This window comes from Triturus cristatus, chromosome 12, assembly GCF_964204655.1.
Source record: "Triturus cristatus chromosome 12, aTriCri1.1, whole genome shotgun sequence".
NCBI classification, from domain to species: domain Eukaryota; kingdom Metazoa; phylum Chordata; class Amphibia; order Caudata; family Salamandridae; genus Triturus; species Triturus cristatus.
This window is the reverse complement of record NC_140595.1, coordinates 88,037,842-88,058,889: the sequence shown is the minus strand read 5'-3', so window position 1 is coordinate 88,058,889 and position 21,048 is coordinate 88,037,842. Positions and strand designations below refer to the sequence as shown.

Below are 21,048 nucleotides of genomic sequence, written 5' to 3'. Positions count from 1 at the left end.
AATTCACTGAAAAAACCATAGGTTTCACACACGTTATAGTTAGGAATTAGCATTTAAAAAACCTTGCAAATTCACTTAAAAAACCATAGGTTTCACACATGTTATAGTTAGCTGGGCATTTTCCTCATGAAAAACCAATGAAATTCCCCCGTTATAGTTAGTGCAGGCAACTATAACTCACGCGACCGTAATCCGCTGCTGATGACGTCAGATATTACATCACTGATGACATATGTGTCTTTCTGAAAAAAAAAAAAAATATATATGTATAGCTAAAAAAAAAAGGAACAAGACATGGGTATATAAATGTGTAAATACAGTGATGTAATATCTGACGTCATCAGCAGCGGATTACGGTCGCGTGAGTTATAGTTGCCTGCACTAACTATAACGGGGGAATTTCATTGGTTTTTCAGGAGGACAATGCCCAGCTAACTATAACATGTGTGAAACCTATGGTTTTTTAAGTGAATATATATATATATATATATATATATATACACATCCAACAAAACAGGTTGCCCCATATGAAGACGCCACTAACCAGGGAGTAATAACACCTTTAATTGCAGACTTCAGCTTCACAGAGTCACAGTCTCCCACCAAATTCATCACCAGCCCAACGCGTTTCAAGCACTCCTGTGCCCTTGTTCACGGGCGAAATAGAGAAGAGAAATGGCAGTCCTTCAATAGGGAACACCTGATAACTCCACCAAGCCACGCCCCGGTGGGCGTATGCATGCAAAGCATGCTGGTACTTGGAGTTCCCCATGAGTTTAACCCCCGTGGGTGCCGCCACCTCTCTCCCAGTAATCCAAATAAAGCCCCAGTGGGTTCGGAAGGAGCTGAAAAACACCGCCGTGCTGATTTGTAAACGTCCAACAACTAGGCTATCCCTGGTTCCAGCGTGTTTGATTTTGCAAATACAGGATCTGCACTCGCAGCAGGGCATCTTTGCGAGCGAGCCAGCCGCAACAAATCCAACAAAACAGGTTGCCCCACTAACCAGGGAGTGACGTGTTTCACCCTCTGGGGGCTTGTTCACATGTGAACAAGCCCCCATAGGGTGAAACGCGTCATGTTGGGTTTATGACATTAATAAACCCCTTTTGAATGATCCTTGGCCTTTGGTGAATTTTTACGAGATCCGACTGCACGAGTGGAATTCCGTTTGCTGTGATTATCTAATACCGGTCTACTCCACCGGCATCGTGCCACCCCTCAACGGGCTACGATCTCCGTCAGGAGTGTTTTTCGTCTATATATATATATATATATATATATATATATATATATATATATATATATATATATATATATATATATATATATATATATATATATATATATATATATATATATATATATATATATATATATTGCATATAGTCTGCTTTTAAACCATGCTCCCCAGCCTTATGACTATACCTCTACCAACCTGGCCAGTAATTGACTTTCCACTATTCCACCCCAAAACCGAACCTTCTTAGGAGTCCCTGGCAGACTAATCTACCGGTAATCCTGCTCCTGGCATGAAGCATTATCCCCTAAATCTACTGCGCTGAGACTTGCCCAAAAAGGTGCTTCTTGCCAAGATCTCTCCTCCCTGGAAAGGCGCTCAGAGTCAATCTCCACATCACTTCCTGTCCACACCGCCTCGAATACCTGGGACGTAGTTCCAAAATCTAGGCCGCAAGTAAGCGATTATCCTTAATATCCATGCTTATAAATACCATACAGTGTATTTGTAAAGCTCACGTTCACCCAGAAGGGCCTCTTGGTGCTGAATAACAGATGTTTATTTTTATCCAACACAGTGGTACTCATTTTATTGACCTCAGAAGGATGAAAGTTTGAGTGGACCTGCCAGGATTTGAACCTGTAACCATGAGATCAAACACAGGCCCCTACAGTAGACACTTTAATCTACTAAGCCACCAGACCCCCAGAGCGTCTCCTAATATACAATTCTTCTCCTAACATGCATTCCAGGAGAGGTATCCCCTAAAGTGCGGCTTGTTGTAAATTTGAGGTTTATCCGTAGGATCTCTCCTTGACAAGACCTCCCCTTTGTTAGCAACTGTCGAATCATGTGTATTGAACTCTCTCATTTATCTTTCCAATAAATGGTTTAAAGGGAAAGTTCCCTAAAACCCGCCCCAGACAAAGAAAAGTGCGGGACTCAACTAAGATTACCCGCTCATACAATATACAAGACTATACCCTTAAAATTACAGCAGGGTCATACAATATGTAGGGCATCATCTTATTATAATATTGGGGTGCATCCGTAAGACCCCCTACACAATTTTTAGAGGAGTCCTTCCCCTAAAACCACTCTTCCATACAATGATAGGGGTTCTCTCCCTAAAACCTACTTCTTGTACTATGTATGGGAGTCTAGCTCCTAAAGGCCTCCAGGACACTATATACAGGAGCTCGTCCTCTAAAATTCCCCTTCCACACAAGATATAGGTTTTCATCCCCCCCCAAAAAAACTTGCCATACTACACATAAGGCCAATTCCTTAAAATCCCACAGCCCACGGTATGTCTGTGTATGAGGGTTCATGCCCTAAACCGGAATCCAATACAACACATAAGGGGTTGCCCCCTCCATACAATACATAATAGGTTAATCTCCTATAGCCCATCCCACACCATACATGACGGCTCTTCTCTTTAAAAATCTCCTTTTATTCTATGTGTGGGGTCCGCATACCGATACCCCCACTGTACAGGGGTGTATTACCTCCACATCTCACCACATACATCATTGGTACGAGCTCGCGCCATATAATCGGTTCGTCAGGACAATGTATAGGGCTCGATCACCCAAGTCTCTCTCCACGTACAATGTATACAGGTTTATATCCTGGAATGGCTCTGCCCCTCCCCCACCGCCTGGTGTATTCTTGTTGGCCCTCCCCCCACTGCAGGGTGACTCCACCAGGTGAGATCGCCTTGGGGGCTGGCGGATGCCCGACTACACCGTGTTCCAGTCTGAGTCAAGCTTCACCACCCTTTGCGCCCCCCCTCCCCCACGCCTCCCCCAGGTGATAGCCCCTGGCAATGACACTTACACTAATCCGGACCAGGGCGTCCATGATGGAGGTAAATGTCTGCAGCTCCTCCCCCTCGGCCATCTCACCCAGGGGGCCCTTGGTAATGCTGCTCCCCAACCCCTGCCGGGAGTCCTCCGATCCGGGGAGTCGGTCCTGTGTAGAAGCTGGGCCCCCGACCGCAACGCTGAGCTCCTATGCTAGAGGGATGCGCTGCCTCAGTGATGGGAGATGGGGGATGCAGGGAGCATGCGCATTGGCGCGGCGCTTGTGGTACCCAGCGGCGGTGATGGGGAGGGCGCTGGATGGGAAACATTGATACAGTAGGGGGGCGCGCGCCGCCAAGGTTAGAGCCGCAGCAGCGCCGGACAGGACACTTCCAAACAACAGCCCCCTTTCTGAAATGAGTCCGGACCCCCCTGCTTTATGCTGAGAAATAGAAGTATTGGTATGCGCGACTCACACCAGTATTCCGCTTCGCAATACTACTATTATAACAACGTCTTACAGTGCTTCCTGCAGCTTCACTGCCCTGTCAATAACAGGTGTTACTGTCATCCGATGCAGTCATGCTCCCTTTTATCAGCCTTAGTAGGATGAAAGGCAAAGCCAGCCCAACTGAGTACTGAACCTCTGTCGTGGAGGTTCTGTGCAGGTGACACAAATGTCTCTACAATGCTCATAATATTTTATTTTCCATTGATTTTTTTGCAAGCTCTGTGTAATGTGTTCCCAGAAACCCAGTGGTGTTCCCCTGGGTAACTCAATACACCTTCAGGTAAATAAAGAAATAAATAAAGATCACATGGCCGATATTAAAAGACCTGTTCGAACTGTAAATGGAGCTAGACCACTGACCCGGTCAGCTCTCACCCCGCGCAGCTGTACCAGTAAGTGCTGCCCTGTGAGCCCTGGGTTCTCCGTCTAGACGTAGGTTCGAGGCCCTCCTCCACCCGCAGGCTCCTGCCTGCTCCTCTTCCCTGGTGGTCCAGTGGGAGAGCACTCTTCTGTTCCGCTTCTCTCTTTGTTTTCTCTCTGCCCTCTTTTTTTCTCTTTTTACTCTCCTTTTCTTTGTTTGCTATCTCTTTTCTCTTCTCTTTTTGCTCCCTTTGCTCCATTTTTCTTTGTTTGCTCTCTCTTTCTCTTTTGCTTTTTCACGCTCTTTTTGCGCTCCCTGCCACTGCTGCCCCGCGGCCCCTCTCCCCTCCAGTGTGTCCTTACCTCTCCCACAATCCCCCGATCCCTATTTAATGGCGACCGCACGCAGTGGGCACACCAGTGGCGCACCAAAGGCACGCCAGAGGCAAGCCCGTCTGCACCCAACTGCGATCAGCACCAGGGAACCTGGTCCACCCACCGCCTCCGTTACGACTCCGGCTCCCCCCGTGCTCTCAACCCTGGACGAAGGAACAACTGCCAGCTTTCGACGCCAAGCGACACTCAAGGCCCGATCACCCGACCTTGCCGCTGCACCTTCACCCACCTCCGGACCCCAGCAGCAGCACCCAGCCCACCGGACGTCATCGCACACAAACCACTGAACTGCATCCTCCTCAACATGCGCTCCCTACAAAGGCACGCCATAGAAATCTGGGACCTCCTCAACACCCACACACCCAACGTCGCCTTCCTCACAGAAACCTGGACCAACGCCAACTCTGCGCCTGACATCGCAATCGCCATTCACAACGGATACAAGATCTTGAGAAAAGACTGCCCCGCCCGCCCAGGAGGAGGCATCGCCATCGTCCACAAAAGCTCCCTTCACATGACAACCACTGAGCCAGACGACGCTACGACCCCCATGGAACATCTCCACTTCCGGATCTAGACCAACCCCAAAATAACTCTCAGCAGAACCCTCATCTACAGGCCGCCTGGTCCCCGCGCTCCTTTCACCGACACCATCGTTGACCTCATCACACCCCACGCCCTCGCCTCCACAGACTACATTCTACTCGGAGACCTAAACTTCCAACTGTGTGCCTATAGTACGTAACTGTAATCGTGTAACTAGAAATAGCTATGCATCTCTACTAACTGTAACTGTGCAAACCATGTACCTCAACAAATATAACTATAACTACACTATGTTACTCTATCAGGTAACTATGCCATGTATGCAAGTATACTAACTGTAACTCTATTAATGATGTATTCATACTATCTATGCATCTTATGGGGTCTATGCTAAGCATGGAACCCTGCTGTGCAGCTATAATGATGTAACTATAATATCTATGCATCTTCTTGGGTGTCTGCTAAGCACAGAACTCTGCTGTGCAGCTATAATGATGTAACTATACCGTCTATGCATATTATTGGGACTGTGCTATGCACAGAATTCTGCTGTGCAGCTATAATGATGTAACTATACTGTCTATGCATATTATTGGGACTGTACTAAGCTCGGAACTCTGCTATGCAGCTATAATCATGTAACTATACTATCTATGCATCTCATTGGGTCTATGCTAAGCACGGAACTCCGCTGTGCAGCTATAATGATGTAACTATACTATCTATGCATCTCATTGGGTCTATGCTAAGCATTTAACTCTGCTGTGCAGCTATAAAGATGTAACTATACTGTCTACACATCTTATTTGGACTATGCTAAGCATTTAACTCTGCTGTGCAGCTATAAAGATGTAACTATACTGTCTACGCATCTTATTGGGACTATGCTAAGCAGGGAACTCTGCTGTGTAGCTATAATAATGCAACTATACTATCTATGCATCTCATTGGGTCTATGCTAAGCATGGAACTCTGCTGTACAGCTATTATGATATAACTATACTATCTTTGCAACTCATTGGGTCTATGCTAAGCAGGGAACTCTGCTGTGCAGCTATAATGATGTAACTATACTATCTATGCATCTCATTGGGTCTATGCTAAGCATGGAACTCTGCTGTGCAGCTATACTGATGTAACTATACTATCTATGCATCTCATTGGGTCTATGCTAAGCATGGAACTCTGCTGTGCAGCTATAAAGATGTAACTATACTGTCTACACATCTGATTGAGACTATGGTAAGCAGGGAACTCTGCTGTGCAGCTATAATGATGTAACTATACTATCTATGCATCTCATTGGGTCTATGCTAAGCATGGAACTCTGCTGTGCAGCTATAATGATGTAACTATACTATCTATGCATCTCATTGGGTCTATGCTAAGCATGGAACTCTGCTGTGCAGCTATAAAGATGTAACTATACTGTCTACGCATCTTATTGGGACTATGCTAAGCAGGGAACTCTGCTGTGCAGCTATAATGATGTAACTATACTATCTATGCATCTCATTGGGTCTATGCTAAGCATGGAACTCTGCTGTGCAGCTATAATGATGTAACTATACTATCTATGCATCTCATTGGGTCTATGCTAAGCATGGAACTCTGCTGTGCAGCTATAAAGATGTAACTATACTGTCTACGCATCTGATTGAGACTATGGTAAGCAGGGAACTCTGCTGTGCAGCTATAATGATGTAACTATACTATCTATGCATCCATAGTAACTGTAACTTTTCATACTGTGTAACTAAACTACAATGCAAATATTGAACTGTGACCAATTACCATGTAATGTACTATGTAAATGCACCCACAAAGTAACTATTCCGCCTAGCTAAACTATGGAACTATATTATGTAACAATGATAATGATGTAACTATGATATCTATGCAATTATACTATGTAACTATGCTAATAAGCATTGGCAAAGCCAATAGGTCTCGCCTCTTGGACTTATTGGCTTTACCAATACTTTTCAGCATTGCTGTACAGCATCGGTAAGATGCTGTGCAGAGCTTGGCCAAAAGCAAAAACAAACATTAGCACAGTCCTGCAATGGTTCAAATCCTCCTAAGAAAACAGGATGCAGAGATTTATGGTGAATAAAAATCTATCTCCTCCATCCCCTAATCTATTAGGGGAGAGGAGTTGGCCTAACGGCTAGGGCGGTCGACATTGAATCTGAGGAACTGGGTTCGAGTCTTGGCAATGACGCTGAACATCCTAAGATTCTGGGCAAATCACTTAATCGCCCCGTGCCTAACAAAAATGAACGTGTCCTCATGTAACGCAAATGGTGCTATGTAAAGCGCTCCGATACCTGATTCGGGTCCAGTTCGCGCTATATAAAACTCTGTAAAATAAAAATAAAAATATATATATATATATGATATATATATTAGGAGTACCACAAGGCTCTACTTTATCCCCTGCGCTATTCAATCTCTAGGTCGAACCCTTAACTGAATTATTACAGCAGGCTAATATCTCCTTCCACATGTACGCGGATGACACACAGTTGTATATCAAGATCACTTCCCTTGAAGAGATCAAGATGATGACTCAAGCTCTTGAAATGACCATCCACTGGCTAAACTCCAACTACTTTAAGCTAAATTCACAAAAAACTGAATTCCTTCTAATTTCCCCTCCCAAAAAACTCTTTGGTGTTAAAGGATAGGACCAAGATGATCACCGCTCTAAATTGTACCCCGATCCTAGTGGACTCCATCAAATCACTTGGAATCACACTGGATAAGAATCTAAATATGCAAACACACATCGACATGCTAGCTAAAAAACCCTCAGCATTCATCACCCGCCTTGGCTCGCTAATCTTCAACAGATAACCTGTCGACTTGCCCCTCTCTTAGAGAGCCTCTTCCCACTTCTTCGATCACAAGATCTGACTCCTGAGGATTTAATCCCTGCTTACAATGTACCTACCCGCTATACTAAACTCGTCTCTATGATACCTTGCAAGAACTGCCTTCGCTAATTATGATTTGTTTGTATTTTAACTTGTCCTAATGCACCGATCTGAACTACCTATGTCTACTTAGCCTGTTTTTATCGAATTGTACTTATCCAATCTTCATATATGCCAGATCTCTATCTGTTAGGACCCTATTACACTGTTCTTGAATTTGTTACTCGGTACTGTGAAGCGCTCCGATACCCTATTCTGGGTCTTGTTCGTGCTATAGAAAACTCTAAAAAATAAAATAAATTGGCAATGCCAAGAGGTCTGGCTTTAAAGGAATGTTGTATGGTAATGTGAAGCAGTACAACTAAATTGCATGGGAATAGATCTGTATTTGTGTGGAAGTAAAGAATTGTAGAAAAATATTGGTGTTGGTTAAAAGGTCAGGTGGCAGTTGCACTGTCGAACCAGACCAAAAAATACACGTAGGTTAATGACTGCGCTCCTCTCTTCTGTGCTTCTGCCAGAGAAAAACAATGTAAATTATATAGTTATCTATGACTCTTTAATAGCATGCTCACATAATTGCCTGGCCACAGCTGCACTCTCAAGCCAAACCATAAAAATGGAGGGAAAAAAGGTGTGATGACATGGTCGCAGCTGCTCTATCATTTTGTATGCGCCTGCATGCATAATAATGCATGCACACACCTATACAATGACTCAGGTATGTTTTTTTAAAATTCACCAATCCAGTCTGGGTCAGTAAATGTAAAAAAAAATAGAAGTACCGCAAAGGTACTTTTTTTAAAATCGGAGGGTGGCAATGGTTTCCTGTGAAAAAATAGTGGAATTCAAGAAAAACTTGCATCTCACAAATGAGGGTTCTAGCCCATGATCACTAGGCCCATTTACTTCCACCATGTCATCAGGAGATAGAAGTATGACAGATGCAGGAATCCCTGTTCAGAGAGTATCAAGACCCTTCTGACTTGAGACCAGAGAGTTTTCTTAGAAAGATAATACATTGGCAATGTTCCCCCCCATCAACTGTTAAATAAGGTGGTTGGTTATCACCCGGATGTCCAGGAACAATACTTCCAATGCATGTTGCTTAATGTTCGCTCTTTGAGCAAACATAAGTACCAAATCGAAGATATAATTCAAAACACCAATATCGACATGATGTTCCTGACTGAGACATGGGCAGATAAAGCCTCATGTCCAGATTGGAACATAGCCCGTCGTCAAGGATACGTGGTGGCATCACATAACAGAGAAGGTGGAAAAGGGGGGGGCATTGCAATCATTCACCGAGAGTACATTAACCTACGGATACAGCCCATTCAAGATCTCTCAGCAGAAGCCCTGCATTTCATCATTACTAGAAATAATGTCACTAATCTTCAGGGTCTTTTACTCTATCGTCCGCCCGGACCAAAAGTAGGATTTGCTCAATCATTGATGAGCTACCTAGAATCCCAAACAGATCAAGGCTCATTCCTGTTGCTTGGCGACTTTAATTTCCATCTAGAGCTGGGGGAAAATGCTGACACGGAAAGACTTCTTGACACTCTCACTACATTTAGGCTTGCCCAGCTGGTTGCTGAATCCACTCACCAGGCGGGTCACACCCTGGATGGTATCTTTTCGAATTACCCCAATATAGATGTGGAAAAAGTTACCCCTTTAATTTGGACTGACCACAATGCAATTTTGTTTCGGATCAGATTTCCTCTTCCACCATCACAAAAACAAATAAAATCTACGAAAGTTTTGACTCGACGGTGGAATAAAGTTAACGCCGAGGATCTCTTAGCGGCCCTTAATTCAGGTCCGGGATTACTACCTCAAGATTGCAACACGGCTGCTCTTAATATCAATGACTGGTTACAGTCAGCGGCTGATCAGGTAGCTCCTGTAAGATGGTCTACCATTAGAAGGCATAAGCCAACCTCCCCCTGGTACAACTCCCAGCTTAAAGCTATTAAGGTTAAATGTAGAACTGCTGAACGTAAATGGCGGCAGGAATATGATACATCCGCAAAAGTGATATATAATACTGCCCTTAAAGACTACAAGATGGCCATTATTGAGGCAAAAAAGATGTTTTTTGCAAACAAAATTGATGAAGCAGGTAACTCCGCCAGAGAGTTATTTAAAACAGTTAATCTACTCTCTAAAGCCCAGCTGGGCTCCGCCTTTCATCCAGACCAAAATCTGTGTAACAAGATGGCCATATTCTTTCAAAAGAAGGTTCAAGACATCTATAATGACCTTTCGCAGATTTGCCCACTCCCAGACAAAGGGCAAGAATCAACAGTGACAGTGAGTTCACCTTTTGAGGAACTGGCTAGCTTCCCCGCGATTGGTTCAGAGGAAGTCGGTGATATTCTTCTTTCCCTAAAATCAGGATCATCTACTGATCCTTGTCCTGTCACTATGCTGCATCGGATCGCAGGTAGAATAGGGGAGGTGTTAGCCCCACTGCTAAACCAGATTGTAGAACTTGGCACATTTCCGCTTTGCTGGAAGAGGGCAATTATTAAGCCAATATTGAAGAAGGCCACGCTTGATCCTACTGAGCCAAAGAATTATCGGCCGATTGCCGGATTACCCATTATGGCCAAAATCATAGAAAAATCAATGAATAAAACGTTGACCGACTATCTGGAAACAAATGAAGTATTGGATAAAGCCCAACACGGTTTCAGACCAAGCCATTCAACTGAATCTGCCCTCATAGTTGTCACAGAAGAGATTCGTAGAACCATAGATCAGGGGGGAAACGCAATCTTGGTTCTATTGGACCTGTTGGCAGCTTTCGACACTGTGAACCACACAGTGTTGGTCCAACGACTCCAAGAGGTGGGCATCAAGGGCACAGCATTGTCTCTCCTGTCTTCCTTCTTGGATGGAAGAGTTCAGAACCTGAGCTAGGAGGGTCTGCAGTCGGAGAGTTTCTCTCTGCCATGTGGGGTACCTCAGGGCTCTGCCTTGTCACCCACACTTTTTAATATTTATATGCTGCCATTGGCCACCCTGATCAGGAGGCATGGTTTTGAGTTTACAGCTTACGCCGATGATTCTCAGCTTATTGTCTCTATGGCTAAACATTCTGAGAACACGGCGGTCAGGTTCCATGCCTGCCTAGAGGAGATTATAGCCTGGATGAATCATAGCTACCTTAAGATAAACACCGATAAAACGGAAGTTATGGAATTCGGCCAGGGACAACCCCGATGGGACGCCTCATGGTGGCCTACGATGGCTGGACAGTGCCCTACTCCGGCGTCCAAGATTAGAAACCTGGGGGGTTATTTTTGATTGCAAATTAACCTTTTCAGCTCAAGTAAACAGCCTTACCTCCTCTTGTTTTTTCCTGATTAAAACTCTAAAGATCTTTCCTTTTATCAGGAAGGAACAACAGAAACTAGTGGTGGTGGCCCTCCTGCTTTCAAAGTTGGATTACTGTAATGGCCTATTTTTGGGAATTGACAAGACGCAAATGAATAGGCTTCAATCACTACAGAATGCTGGTGCCCAATTGCTTTTGGATATACCTAGAGGTAAACCCACCTCTGAGGCTATCCGAACCTTACATTGGCTCCCAATGCAGCATCGGGTCGAATTTAAGGCTCTATGTCTTGTCCATAAGGCGCTTTACGGAGGTGGGGCAGGGGTTATGCGCACATTATTTAGATCTTACATCCCAGCCCGACCATTACGATCGGGTAACTTGAAACTTCTCTGCTTGGATAGGATTAGGAGAGTGAGATGGGGTGGCAGAGCGTTCTCACACCGTGCCGCTCTACTATGGAACCTACTGCCTGTAGCCTTGCGGCTGCAACCTAACAGATTGGCGTTTAGAAAAGCCTTGAAAACTCTGCTGTTCACCAGAACATAGTTGCAGGTGATAGGCCTGTTGGCTCCACTAGGTTCTTACCCTTTTCAGCGCCAAGACGCCACGGCATTCGAGCGCTTTATAAGCATATATCCTATCCTATCCTAATCTTTAAATACAGCAGGGCAAGATGCCATGTGAGCAGTGAACTTATTGCTATCATCCAAAGATCATGGAGGATCTCGCACTAGCCCCAAAACTCTGTGGCAGGTTGTGAAAGTGGCCTTAAGTGCTCATAAGCCAGCACAGCTTCAGGAAGCAAGCAGTCTGGGGTTGTAGGTGGTGCTACATTGGAGTTCACAAACTCCAGGCAGACTCATTTTTCTGGACAATACGTTTTTTTATCATGCCCGTTTGTATTAGGAGTATTAAGGTTTTCATTTTAGCAGTGTGATGCGTTGCAATGCACTTTAAAGGTAATCTCTGCCCTCTCCCCATTGTACTGTTTAACTCTGGACTGCAAGAAATATGGTGGCCATCAGAAACGTGATTTAATTTTACCAAGTTGCTCATTGACACGCAGTGCCGTACTAAACCCCGTAGAGGCCCCTAGGCAGTCGAAATCCCCCCCCCCCCTTTCAAATTAACTCCTAATATGTTTTTAACTTTACCAACCAACATTCTTTTTTATATTCAATTTTATTGATTTTTGAATAAAAACAATAAAAGCAGTACAGCACATTTCAGCAACGCAGTTACAGACAGTAAGAGGTGAATGAGTCAATATTGTAATGACATACAATGCCACACACCACCCCACGTTGTTATAAACTGGTTTAGACCATGAAGAGCTGGGAGATTCAACTATTCAACCATTCTCAGCCATTTGCCCCATATTTTACGGTGTTTGGGCGGGCATCCCCTGGCCGCATACAATGGCTTTTCCTGTGCTGTGCACCAGTCCACTCCCCTGTGCCATTTGGTTAGGCTTGGAGGAACAGGATTCTTACATGCCGCTGTGATATCTAGCTTGGCTACCATGAGGGCGATGCCCAAGAATAGTTTGTCTGCTCTAGACCCGTCCAACCCATCAGTGACCCCCAGTAGTATGTTCAAGGGGTTGTGCAGGACCTCCCACTCTAGAACTTCAGTGAGTTCTGCTTCCATCGACTCCCAGTATGAGGTACGGAGGGGGCAAGTCCACACCATATGATAGAAGTCCGCTGGTTCTACCCCACAGCGTGTACAAGATGGGTTTGGTGTTAGGCCTACCCTATGGAGGCGGTCAGGAATAAGGTAGGAGGTGTGAAGATAAAATAGCTGGACCAAGTGGAGCCTAGCTGAGGCAGTGATGGTTTTGGGAGCCATCAAGACATCTCTCCAGTCATCGTCTTCTAGGGTGCCCAGCCAGGTCTCCCATCGATTTCTGAGCGAGTCAGGGGAGGTGGGGCCGTTGTTAGTTAAGGAACTCCCCCCCCCCCTTCCCCAGGTCCCCCATTGTGATTTGTGCTTCTAAGGGACTGTGTTCTGGAAGCGACGTGCCAGTTACTATGTGCATGTTGAGGGCGTGGCGGAGTTGCAGGTATTTATAAAACTGCGATGGATAGTGGGAATGTCGGGTCTGTAGGTCTGAGAATGAGCGTATGTGGTCACCAACTCAGCCATCGCCTAGTTGCGAGATGCCAATGAGGTCCCAGCCCCGGAACCCCTCAAATTTCCCCACTTCTCTAAGCCAGGTGCCCTGCCAGAGGGGTGTTTGTTGGGTCAGTTTATCCTCCCAACGGGCATGGCGCAGGGAGGCACGCCAGGCCAGCAAAACTGTGTGGGTCACTGTGGGTAAGGTCTTGGGAATGGGCCTGCCATACATCATAGTCTGGATCTGAGGAAGTCCCAGGTCTTTCAGCTCAGTTCTATAGGCACTGTCGGACTAGCTCCCATTGAACCAGTCATGTCAGGTAAGTAGGCGGGTTGCTACGTTAAATAAGTACAGGTTTGTCATATCGATGCCCCCATCGAAGGGTGGGATTTGGCAGCTGGAGAGAGCCATACGCGGTCTTGAACCACGCCAAAGGAACCTTGTGACCAGGCTGTCCAACTCTTTGAACCAAGCTCGGGGGATGTGGAATGGGGTGTTTTGGACAATGTATAGGAATCGGGGAAGAATCATCATTTTGAAAAGAGCTACCTTACCCAGCGGGGTAAGCGGTAGGGTTTGCCACTTCCGGAGGTCTTCTTTAGCTTTTTTGACCAGTGGGGTGATGTTGAGTGACCAAGCCAGTTCGGGGAGCCGGGCGACAAAGGTCCCTAAGTATTGAGATAACTTTCGCCTAATGGATATAGTAGACTGCCAATCAAAGCAATCTCTAGATAAATGTTGGGGTACCAGGGTCGATTTAGCGGAATTCAAGTGTAGGCCAGAGACTCATTCAAAGGTACGGAGTATCTAAAGGCATCTGAGACCGGCCTGAGCTGGTTCTGCGAGGAAGAGCAGAACCTAGTCCACGTAGAAGGCGATCTTGTCCTCATGAGAGCCTCTCCATTTCCAGTCCTGGACCCGTTCATCAGCACGAATGAGGCTGGCCAAGGGCTCTATTGCTAGGGCGAAGAGTAGGGGCGAGAGGGGGAATCCCTGCCTCGTGCCCCTCCTGATTGGGAACACACCAGAGAGTGCTCCCTTTATGAGCACCCTCACTGTAGGTTTGGAGTATAGGACTCGGACAATACGACGGAAGTGTTGACCCATGCCCATAGCGACCAAGACATCATCCAAATATCTCCAGTCGACCGAGTTAAAGGCCTTCTCGAAGTCGAATAGGAGAAGTGCCAAATAGGGGGTTAGCGACTAGCGGTTGGCCAGGGCTAGGTGAAGGTGCCTGCGACAATGTCTGGTACTCCACGCCGACATGAAGCCGCATTGGTCTGGGTGGACCAGCTTGCTGAGATACGGCCTGAGACGTTGGGCCAGAACCATGGCATAAAAGTTTACCTCCGTGTTGATAAGGGAGCTCGGGCTATAATCTGTGCGGGCTGGAGAGGGTGGTTGCGTTTTAGGAATGACGACTATAGTGGCTGCATCAGTCTCCGGAGGGAATGAACCCGACTCTACCGCTTCTGCAAATAGGGCAGAGAGGTGCGGGATCAGTGTCTCGATTGGCGGTGTAATACTCCTGCGGAATGCCGTCAGGGCCTGGGGTTTTCCCAGCCGCGATGCGTGAGATGATGTCTTCTACTTCTTCGTGCGTGATGGGGAGATCCATTCCAGCCAACTTGGCGGCGTTGAGGCAGGGGAGGTGGAGAGTTTCTAGGTTAGTGAGTTCTGATAGTAAGAGTTCTGGTCTCCGTGCTGAGTAGAGTTTGGAGTAGTAGTCGGCAAAAGCTTGGGTTATCGCCTTGGGCGTGCGGTGGGTGACGCCCCTCCCCCAGAGCTCTGAATTTCAGGAATTATACAATGAGCCAAGGGGTACGACACCAGTCTATGTAATATTCTCCTATTTATGTCACCCCACCCATATATTCGGACGCTGGAGGACCTCCATAGCAGCATCGCTGAGTCAAACAAGATTTGTTTAATTTAATCTCTTAGCAGTGCCAGTTGACGCACCTGGGGGCCATCCGCTGCCTCGGACGAGTTTCTTTCAAGCCGAGTCGCTTGAGCCTCGAGGAGGGCGAGCGGGCTGTATTGGGCTGCCCTTTGGACTTTGAGGTGGCCCTTAGCAAAACCGCGGATAGTGACCTTACCTGCCTCCCAAAGAATACTCGGGGAAGGGACGGACTCTTGATTAGTGAGAGAGTATTGACTAAGCTCCACTCCAATTGCTTTCTTGAATTTCTCATCTTGGAGAAACCAAGCATTCATCCTCCACATGGGGCGAAGTGTATCAGAGGGGTCTCCTAAGGTTAGGAGCAGAGGTGAGTGGTCTGAGATGCCTCAGGGGAGGATAGCTATCTCTCTGACCCTGCGGCACTCGGGAGCAGGCATAAAGATCATGTCAATGTGAGCATGTGCGTGATGTGCCGCAGAGGTGTGAGTGTACTGGGTGCCCCGGGGGTTCCAAGTCCTCCACACATCACAAATACCCAAGGTGTTTGTCCAGCCTACCAGCTGCTTAGTGTGTTGTGTGCGTGAGACGGAGGGAGTTCCCGTGGTGTCGGGACTGGGCTGCATGATTGCGTTGAAGTCCCCCTATCACCGCCTCACCCAGAGGAAGGGAGCTAATCACATGAACCGCACCAGGTGCGAGGGGCTCCGGCAGGCCTCCGATACGCACACACGTGCAGGACCTCACCACTCACTGGTCCGCTCGAAAGGGATGTGTTGGGCTGACGGCTCCCCCACCACGCCTGGGCCGAGGCTGGGGCACCGAGCGGCTCTGCGGGATGGAGTGTGATTCTGGGCCCACCTCCGAGGTCGGTGGCTCTGGTTGTGATCCGGTTACGTCTCGGCCACCCCCGGGACTCCCAGCAATCACGTATGTCCCTGATGAGGCCTCTGGAATGCCACAGGGTCAGAGAGATAGCTATCCTAATAGCCTAATTGCAGATGGGAGAGTATGAGCTGGCTCGAGCCCACTACAATAAACACCCCAAATTTTATCCTGAAATGCATCTACATTAACGCTAGATCACTTCCCAGACATGCTACGGATTTATGGGACATCCTGATTGAAATCAACCCTGACCTAGCTTTTATAACAGAAACATGGCTGGATCACCACAGAGCCCCCGATATTGCAACTGCCCTCCCAAATGAGTATAAAATACTTCACCTGAACCGGACAGAGAAGAGAGGCGGGGGGGTAGCTTTATTATTTAAAGACTCCCTCTCCTGCAGACAGGAGGCAATCACACAGGTCAATAGTCATGAAGCTATGGCCTTCTCGGTATCCATTAACACCAACATTCTGCTCGGAGGAGTTATAATTTACAATCCTCCAGGCAGTACGTTGGATTTTTGTGCCCAGCTTCTTGCACAAATCATGCCAGTCTGCCTCAAAAATAAAAACTTCCTGCTGATAGGTGACTTCAATATACACTATGAAAACGGTAACAATGTCCTTACTAGACAACTACTAGAAGACATGAAAATTCTACAGCTTACGCAGAGGATCGATAAGCCCACACATATAGCAGGACACACATTAGACTTAATCTTTTCTAATATAGACTCCATTGTAATCAACACTGTAAAACCATTGATCTGGACAGACCATTCTTTAATCGAGTTTTTGGTCAAAGTATTTTCCAAAAATTCAAAATCTCGAACCTGGACTTCATCTAAAACCAAGAATTGGAAAAGATTTTCAATCGAAAAATTTCAGCAAGATTTTTCACACCCAAACACGACTATCATTGATCCAAATGACGAAATAGAGTTACTCCAGTCTCACATCAGTAAGGCCCTTGACCACTGCTCTGTCACCCAACACAAAAAAAGACCCACTAGATCTGAGAAATGGTATGGACAGGAACTAAAAATAATGAAAAGAAAGTGCACACTATACGAACATAGATGGAGACTTAACAAAACCGACGACGCTAGAGCCATCTACAAAAAAGAACACACACTCTACAATAAAGCTATTAGGAAGGCAAAGAAGGACTACTTCTCGCACAGAATCACAGAAAACAAAAACTCCTCAAAAGAACTCTTCAAAATTGTCAAAGAACTATGCAGTCCCATGGGTCTCTCATCCAACCTCCCTCCCTCCCAAGAAAATTGTAATAAAATCAACGATTACTTTTGCAACAAAATAGATACAATTTATGCCTCCTTTTTAAACACTAAGTCTACATGCACCGAACCTCAGGGACTACCCCCCCTGCAGGCGACTTGCCTCAATTTTGGCCCCTTCTCAGAAGAAGAAGTGAGTCAAGTCATGTTAGAGGTAAAATCAGGCTCCCCATCAGACCCTTGTCCTCATTTCATTTTCTCCCAACTAACCCCGATAATATGTCCAGCAGTTACAAAAGCTTTGAACTCCTCCTTAAATCTTGCCGAATTCCCCAAAATCTGGAAGAACGCCATAGTGACCCCTCTATTAAAAAAAGTGGGCACTGATGTAAACAATCCTGCTAACTATCGACCTATTTCCCAACTCCCCTACCTATCTAAAGTACTTGAAAAACTGGTCAACAGACAGTTGTCCCACTTCTTAGAAACCAATGATTTATTGGATATATCCCAAACAGGGTTTCGAACAAACAATAGCACGGAGACAACCCTCCTAGCTGTAACAGACAACATTAGAACCATGGTAGATCAGGGGAAAACAGTGGCCCTGATACTTTTGGACCTCTCGGCGGCTTTCGACACTGTACCCCACAATCACCTACTAGAAATCCTAGCAGCAAAGGGAATTCGGGAAAAAGCTTTAAGTTGGCTACAGTCCTTCATCCAAGATAGGACGCAATCAGTACAGATAGGTGATTTTCAATCCCCTCCTCGGAACATCAAGTATGGGGTCCCACAAGGGGCCTCGTTAAGCCCGACTATGTTCAACATATTTGTGTCCTCACTGGCCAAAATAGGGCGAAAATGGGGTGTCGAGATCTGCTCTTATGCAGACGACACCCAACTGATGATCTCCTTGGATGAGGAGAATGACCCCAAAGGCAGACTTCTCAACTGCCTTACTGATTTAGCAACCTGGATGCATAGTCATTGTCTGAAACTCAACGCAGACAAATCGGAAATAATGCTATTTGGCAGACATTCCCAGCTATGGGACAACAGCTGGTGGCCTACAACATTAGGCACCCCCCCTGACCCGACTCCAACTGCCAAGAATCTAGGGGTGTCTTTGGACACAGCCTTAAGCATGAAAACCCACGTATCCACAACATGTGGTAAAGGCTTTGCCATGTTAAAAATGCTGAGGAGAGTCTTTCCATGGATACCACTGGACTGCAGAAAGATTCTGGCCCAATCCCTACTAATGAGTAGGTTAGACTACGGAAACTCTCTGTTTGTAGGAATGAATGACTATCTCTTCACCAAATTACAAACTGTACAAAACGCCGCGGCTAAGGCAATATGTAATAAAAGAAAATTTGACTCAGCCAAGAGCTGCATGAGGGATTTGCATTGGCTGCCGATTCGACAAAGAGCTCTATTTAAGCTACTTTGTACAACACATAAGACACTACACAATACAGGCCCGTGCATCCTAAAAAACAAAGTCACACTCTACTTCCCACCCAGAAATCTACGCTCTCAATCCACTGCTAGAGCCAGAACCACACGCGTCAAAACCGCAAAGATGGGAGGGCGAGCTTTCTCTCACCTGGCGGCTAACAGATGGAACGATCTACCTGTGCACCTTAGACTCATAACTAACTACCTATCATTCAGGAAACAGCTAAAAACGTTCCTCTTCCCCAAACCCGACTAATAAACGTAATCATTTGGCACTTCCCCGCATTACCTACGCAATTCTGTCTGCAACTATAGCGCCGTGATATCCCATGGGGATGATTGATTGCGCTTTATAAGCACCCCATAACATTAACATTAACATCCTCCCCCGAGGCATCTCAGACCACTCACCCAGGCTACAATTATGCAGCAGTGGACGGGGAAGGAGAGTTTTAGGCCTTCACAATAACTGGCTGCCAACTCAGGTCGCCATCTTGCCTGGGATGTAGTCAGGAGGCCTGGGGTGGATCGGGCCATCGCTGTCCGCATCCCCTGACTCCGCTCTACTCTGATATCTGCCACTGGTAATGGCAGGATGGATTCCCCCGTTGGGAGAGAGGGACTGCTGCCAATGATTGCAGAAACTCAGAGTGGATGATGGAGAGGTCCGGACCATTCTCAGAGTGAGACCGCCATCTTGATGCTCCAAGCCACGCCTCCTAACCAACAATTTTAATAAACCAATTTTATTACACACAAAAACATTAACAATTATTCATGGTATTAAAAAAAAAATGTAAAACATTTTTAGTAAACCAACAAAACTCTAAATATTCACTTTCCTAAATTTGTTTCGGATGAAATCTTTCAGGATATCTTGGAAGTCTACCTTTTGCAAGACGTTGTATTCAGTGGAGTCTTTAATGTAAAGTTTTTGTTTCTTTGAGTTGATTTGTTTTTTTTCTATCTTTTGGAAACAATTTAAGAAAGCTTGATTGTAATTTTCTTTCAAGGTCAAATCAATATTATTTTGATCTGTTGTTGCGGGGCCCCTAAAAGGAGTGCGGCCCATAGGATGGTGTCTACTTTGTCTACTTGGTCATCCGGAACTGGACACGTGACACCACCATTTAGTCTTGGCTTTTCAGCCAGCTGCATATTGCATCATGGGACTGTAGATTTGATTTAGACTGTCAATGTGGGCACAAACATTCCAACATGCAAGTTGATGTTGGGTGAAAAGTCAAGACTGGCTGGAGGTTTCACACTTGACAAGAGGCTACTTGACTGCTATGTTATAAAATTTACAAAGCCGGAGAGCATATGACGTGGCTTGTTTCACTTTCAAATCTAAACTTAAAAACGACTTCCAAAGTACGAGAAGATTGACTCACCCATTTGCATCATGCACGAAAGCAACACTCATGATACCAATTGTTTTGGGTTCTCCATCCTGCAAAGGTTTCTACCCAGCTTCACTAACTGACAACACAGGGATAGCATGCGCTAAAGCTGTGCATCCTTTCCAAGTGCAAAGTACAGAGGATAGTTAGCTGAAACAACACCATGGACATCATTTAGGGGTCGCTGCTGCGACCCTTGGCATGCCTCTTGTGACCCCTGCCGTCAGCAGTGGCAAATTCAGAGTCAGGAACGGAGGCAGCTCGTCCTTATGGACGTCGGTGGGTGCTTTATTCACCTTGTTTTTTGTCAATTTTTTATTATACTAATTGTGAATAATATTACATTATTCACAATTAAAAAATGGAGTACAAATAGCTGGAATCTGACTTTCCCTGGCAGCTGAGGTAAGTAGAAAAAAAGCTTATAAATGTATGTATGTTGTATGCGTGCTTGCAGTTTTGGGTGTGTTTTGGTAAGAGAGTGTGTGTATGTGTGAATGAATGTGTATGTATAAGCATATGTATGTGTGAGTGGAACTGAAGGCCAAGTGGCACGTAAAGTCACTTCCGCTACCCTAGGCATTTTGGTGAATTGACGTCCATGAGCAACACCACAAGGTTCTTTCACATACAGAACAGAGCAACAGTACACATTTCCAACCCATGCATACTCCAGCCTCTACAGCACAGGCCACGTATACATTGGGCAACAGAAGAGCAGGATTCCCTTCCTCAGAGGACAGGTACAGCATGACAGCAGTAAAAACAGACTCTCTGTGGCTTAGAAGGCCGCTGCTGTATAAGCTTACCATGCAAAAGTTATGCAAGTTCCATTACTCTTGGTACAGGTACAGTTAAAGCATCAGGTATTT

At 45.9% G+C, this 21,048-nt stretch overlaps 1 protein-coding gene across 1 annotated transcript in view; it reads right to left on the bottom strand.

Annotated features, from left to right (window-relative positions):
- Positions 1-3,253, bottom strand: part of TRIM46 (tripartite motif containing 46) — a 175,146-nt gene extending 171,893 nt beyond the window's left edge. The window contains exon 1 of the mRNA XM_085639902.1: positions 3,083-3,253. Within this exon, the coding sequence (XP_085496028.1) occupies positions 3,083-3,145 (63 nt within the window). The 5' untranslated portion in view covers positions 3,146-3,253. The remainder of the gene's footprint in view (positions 1-3,082) is intronic.
- Between the last annotated feature and the right edge of the window lie 17,795 nt (positions 3,254-21,048).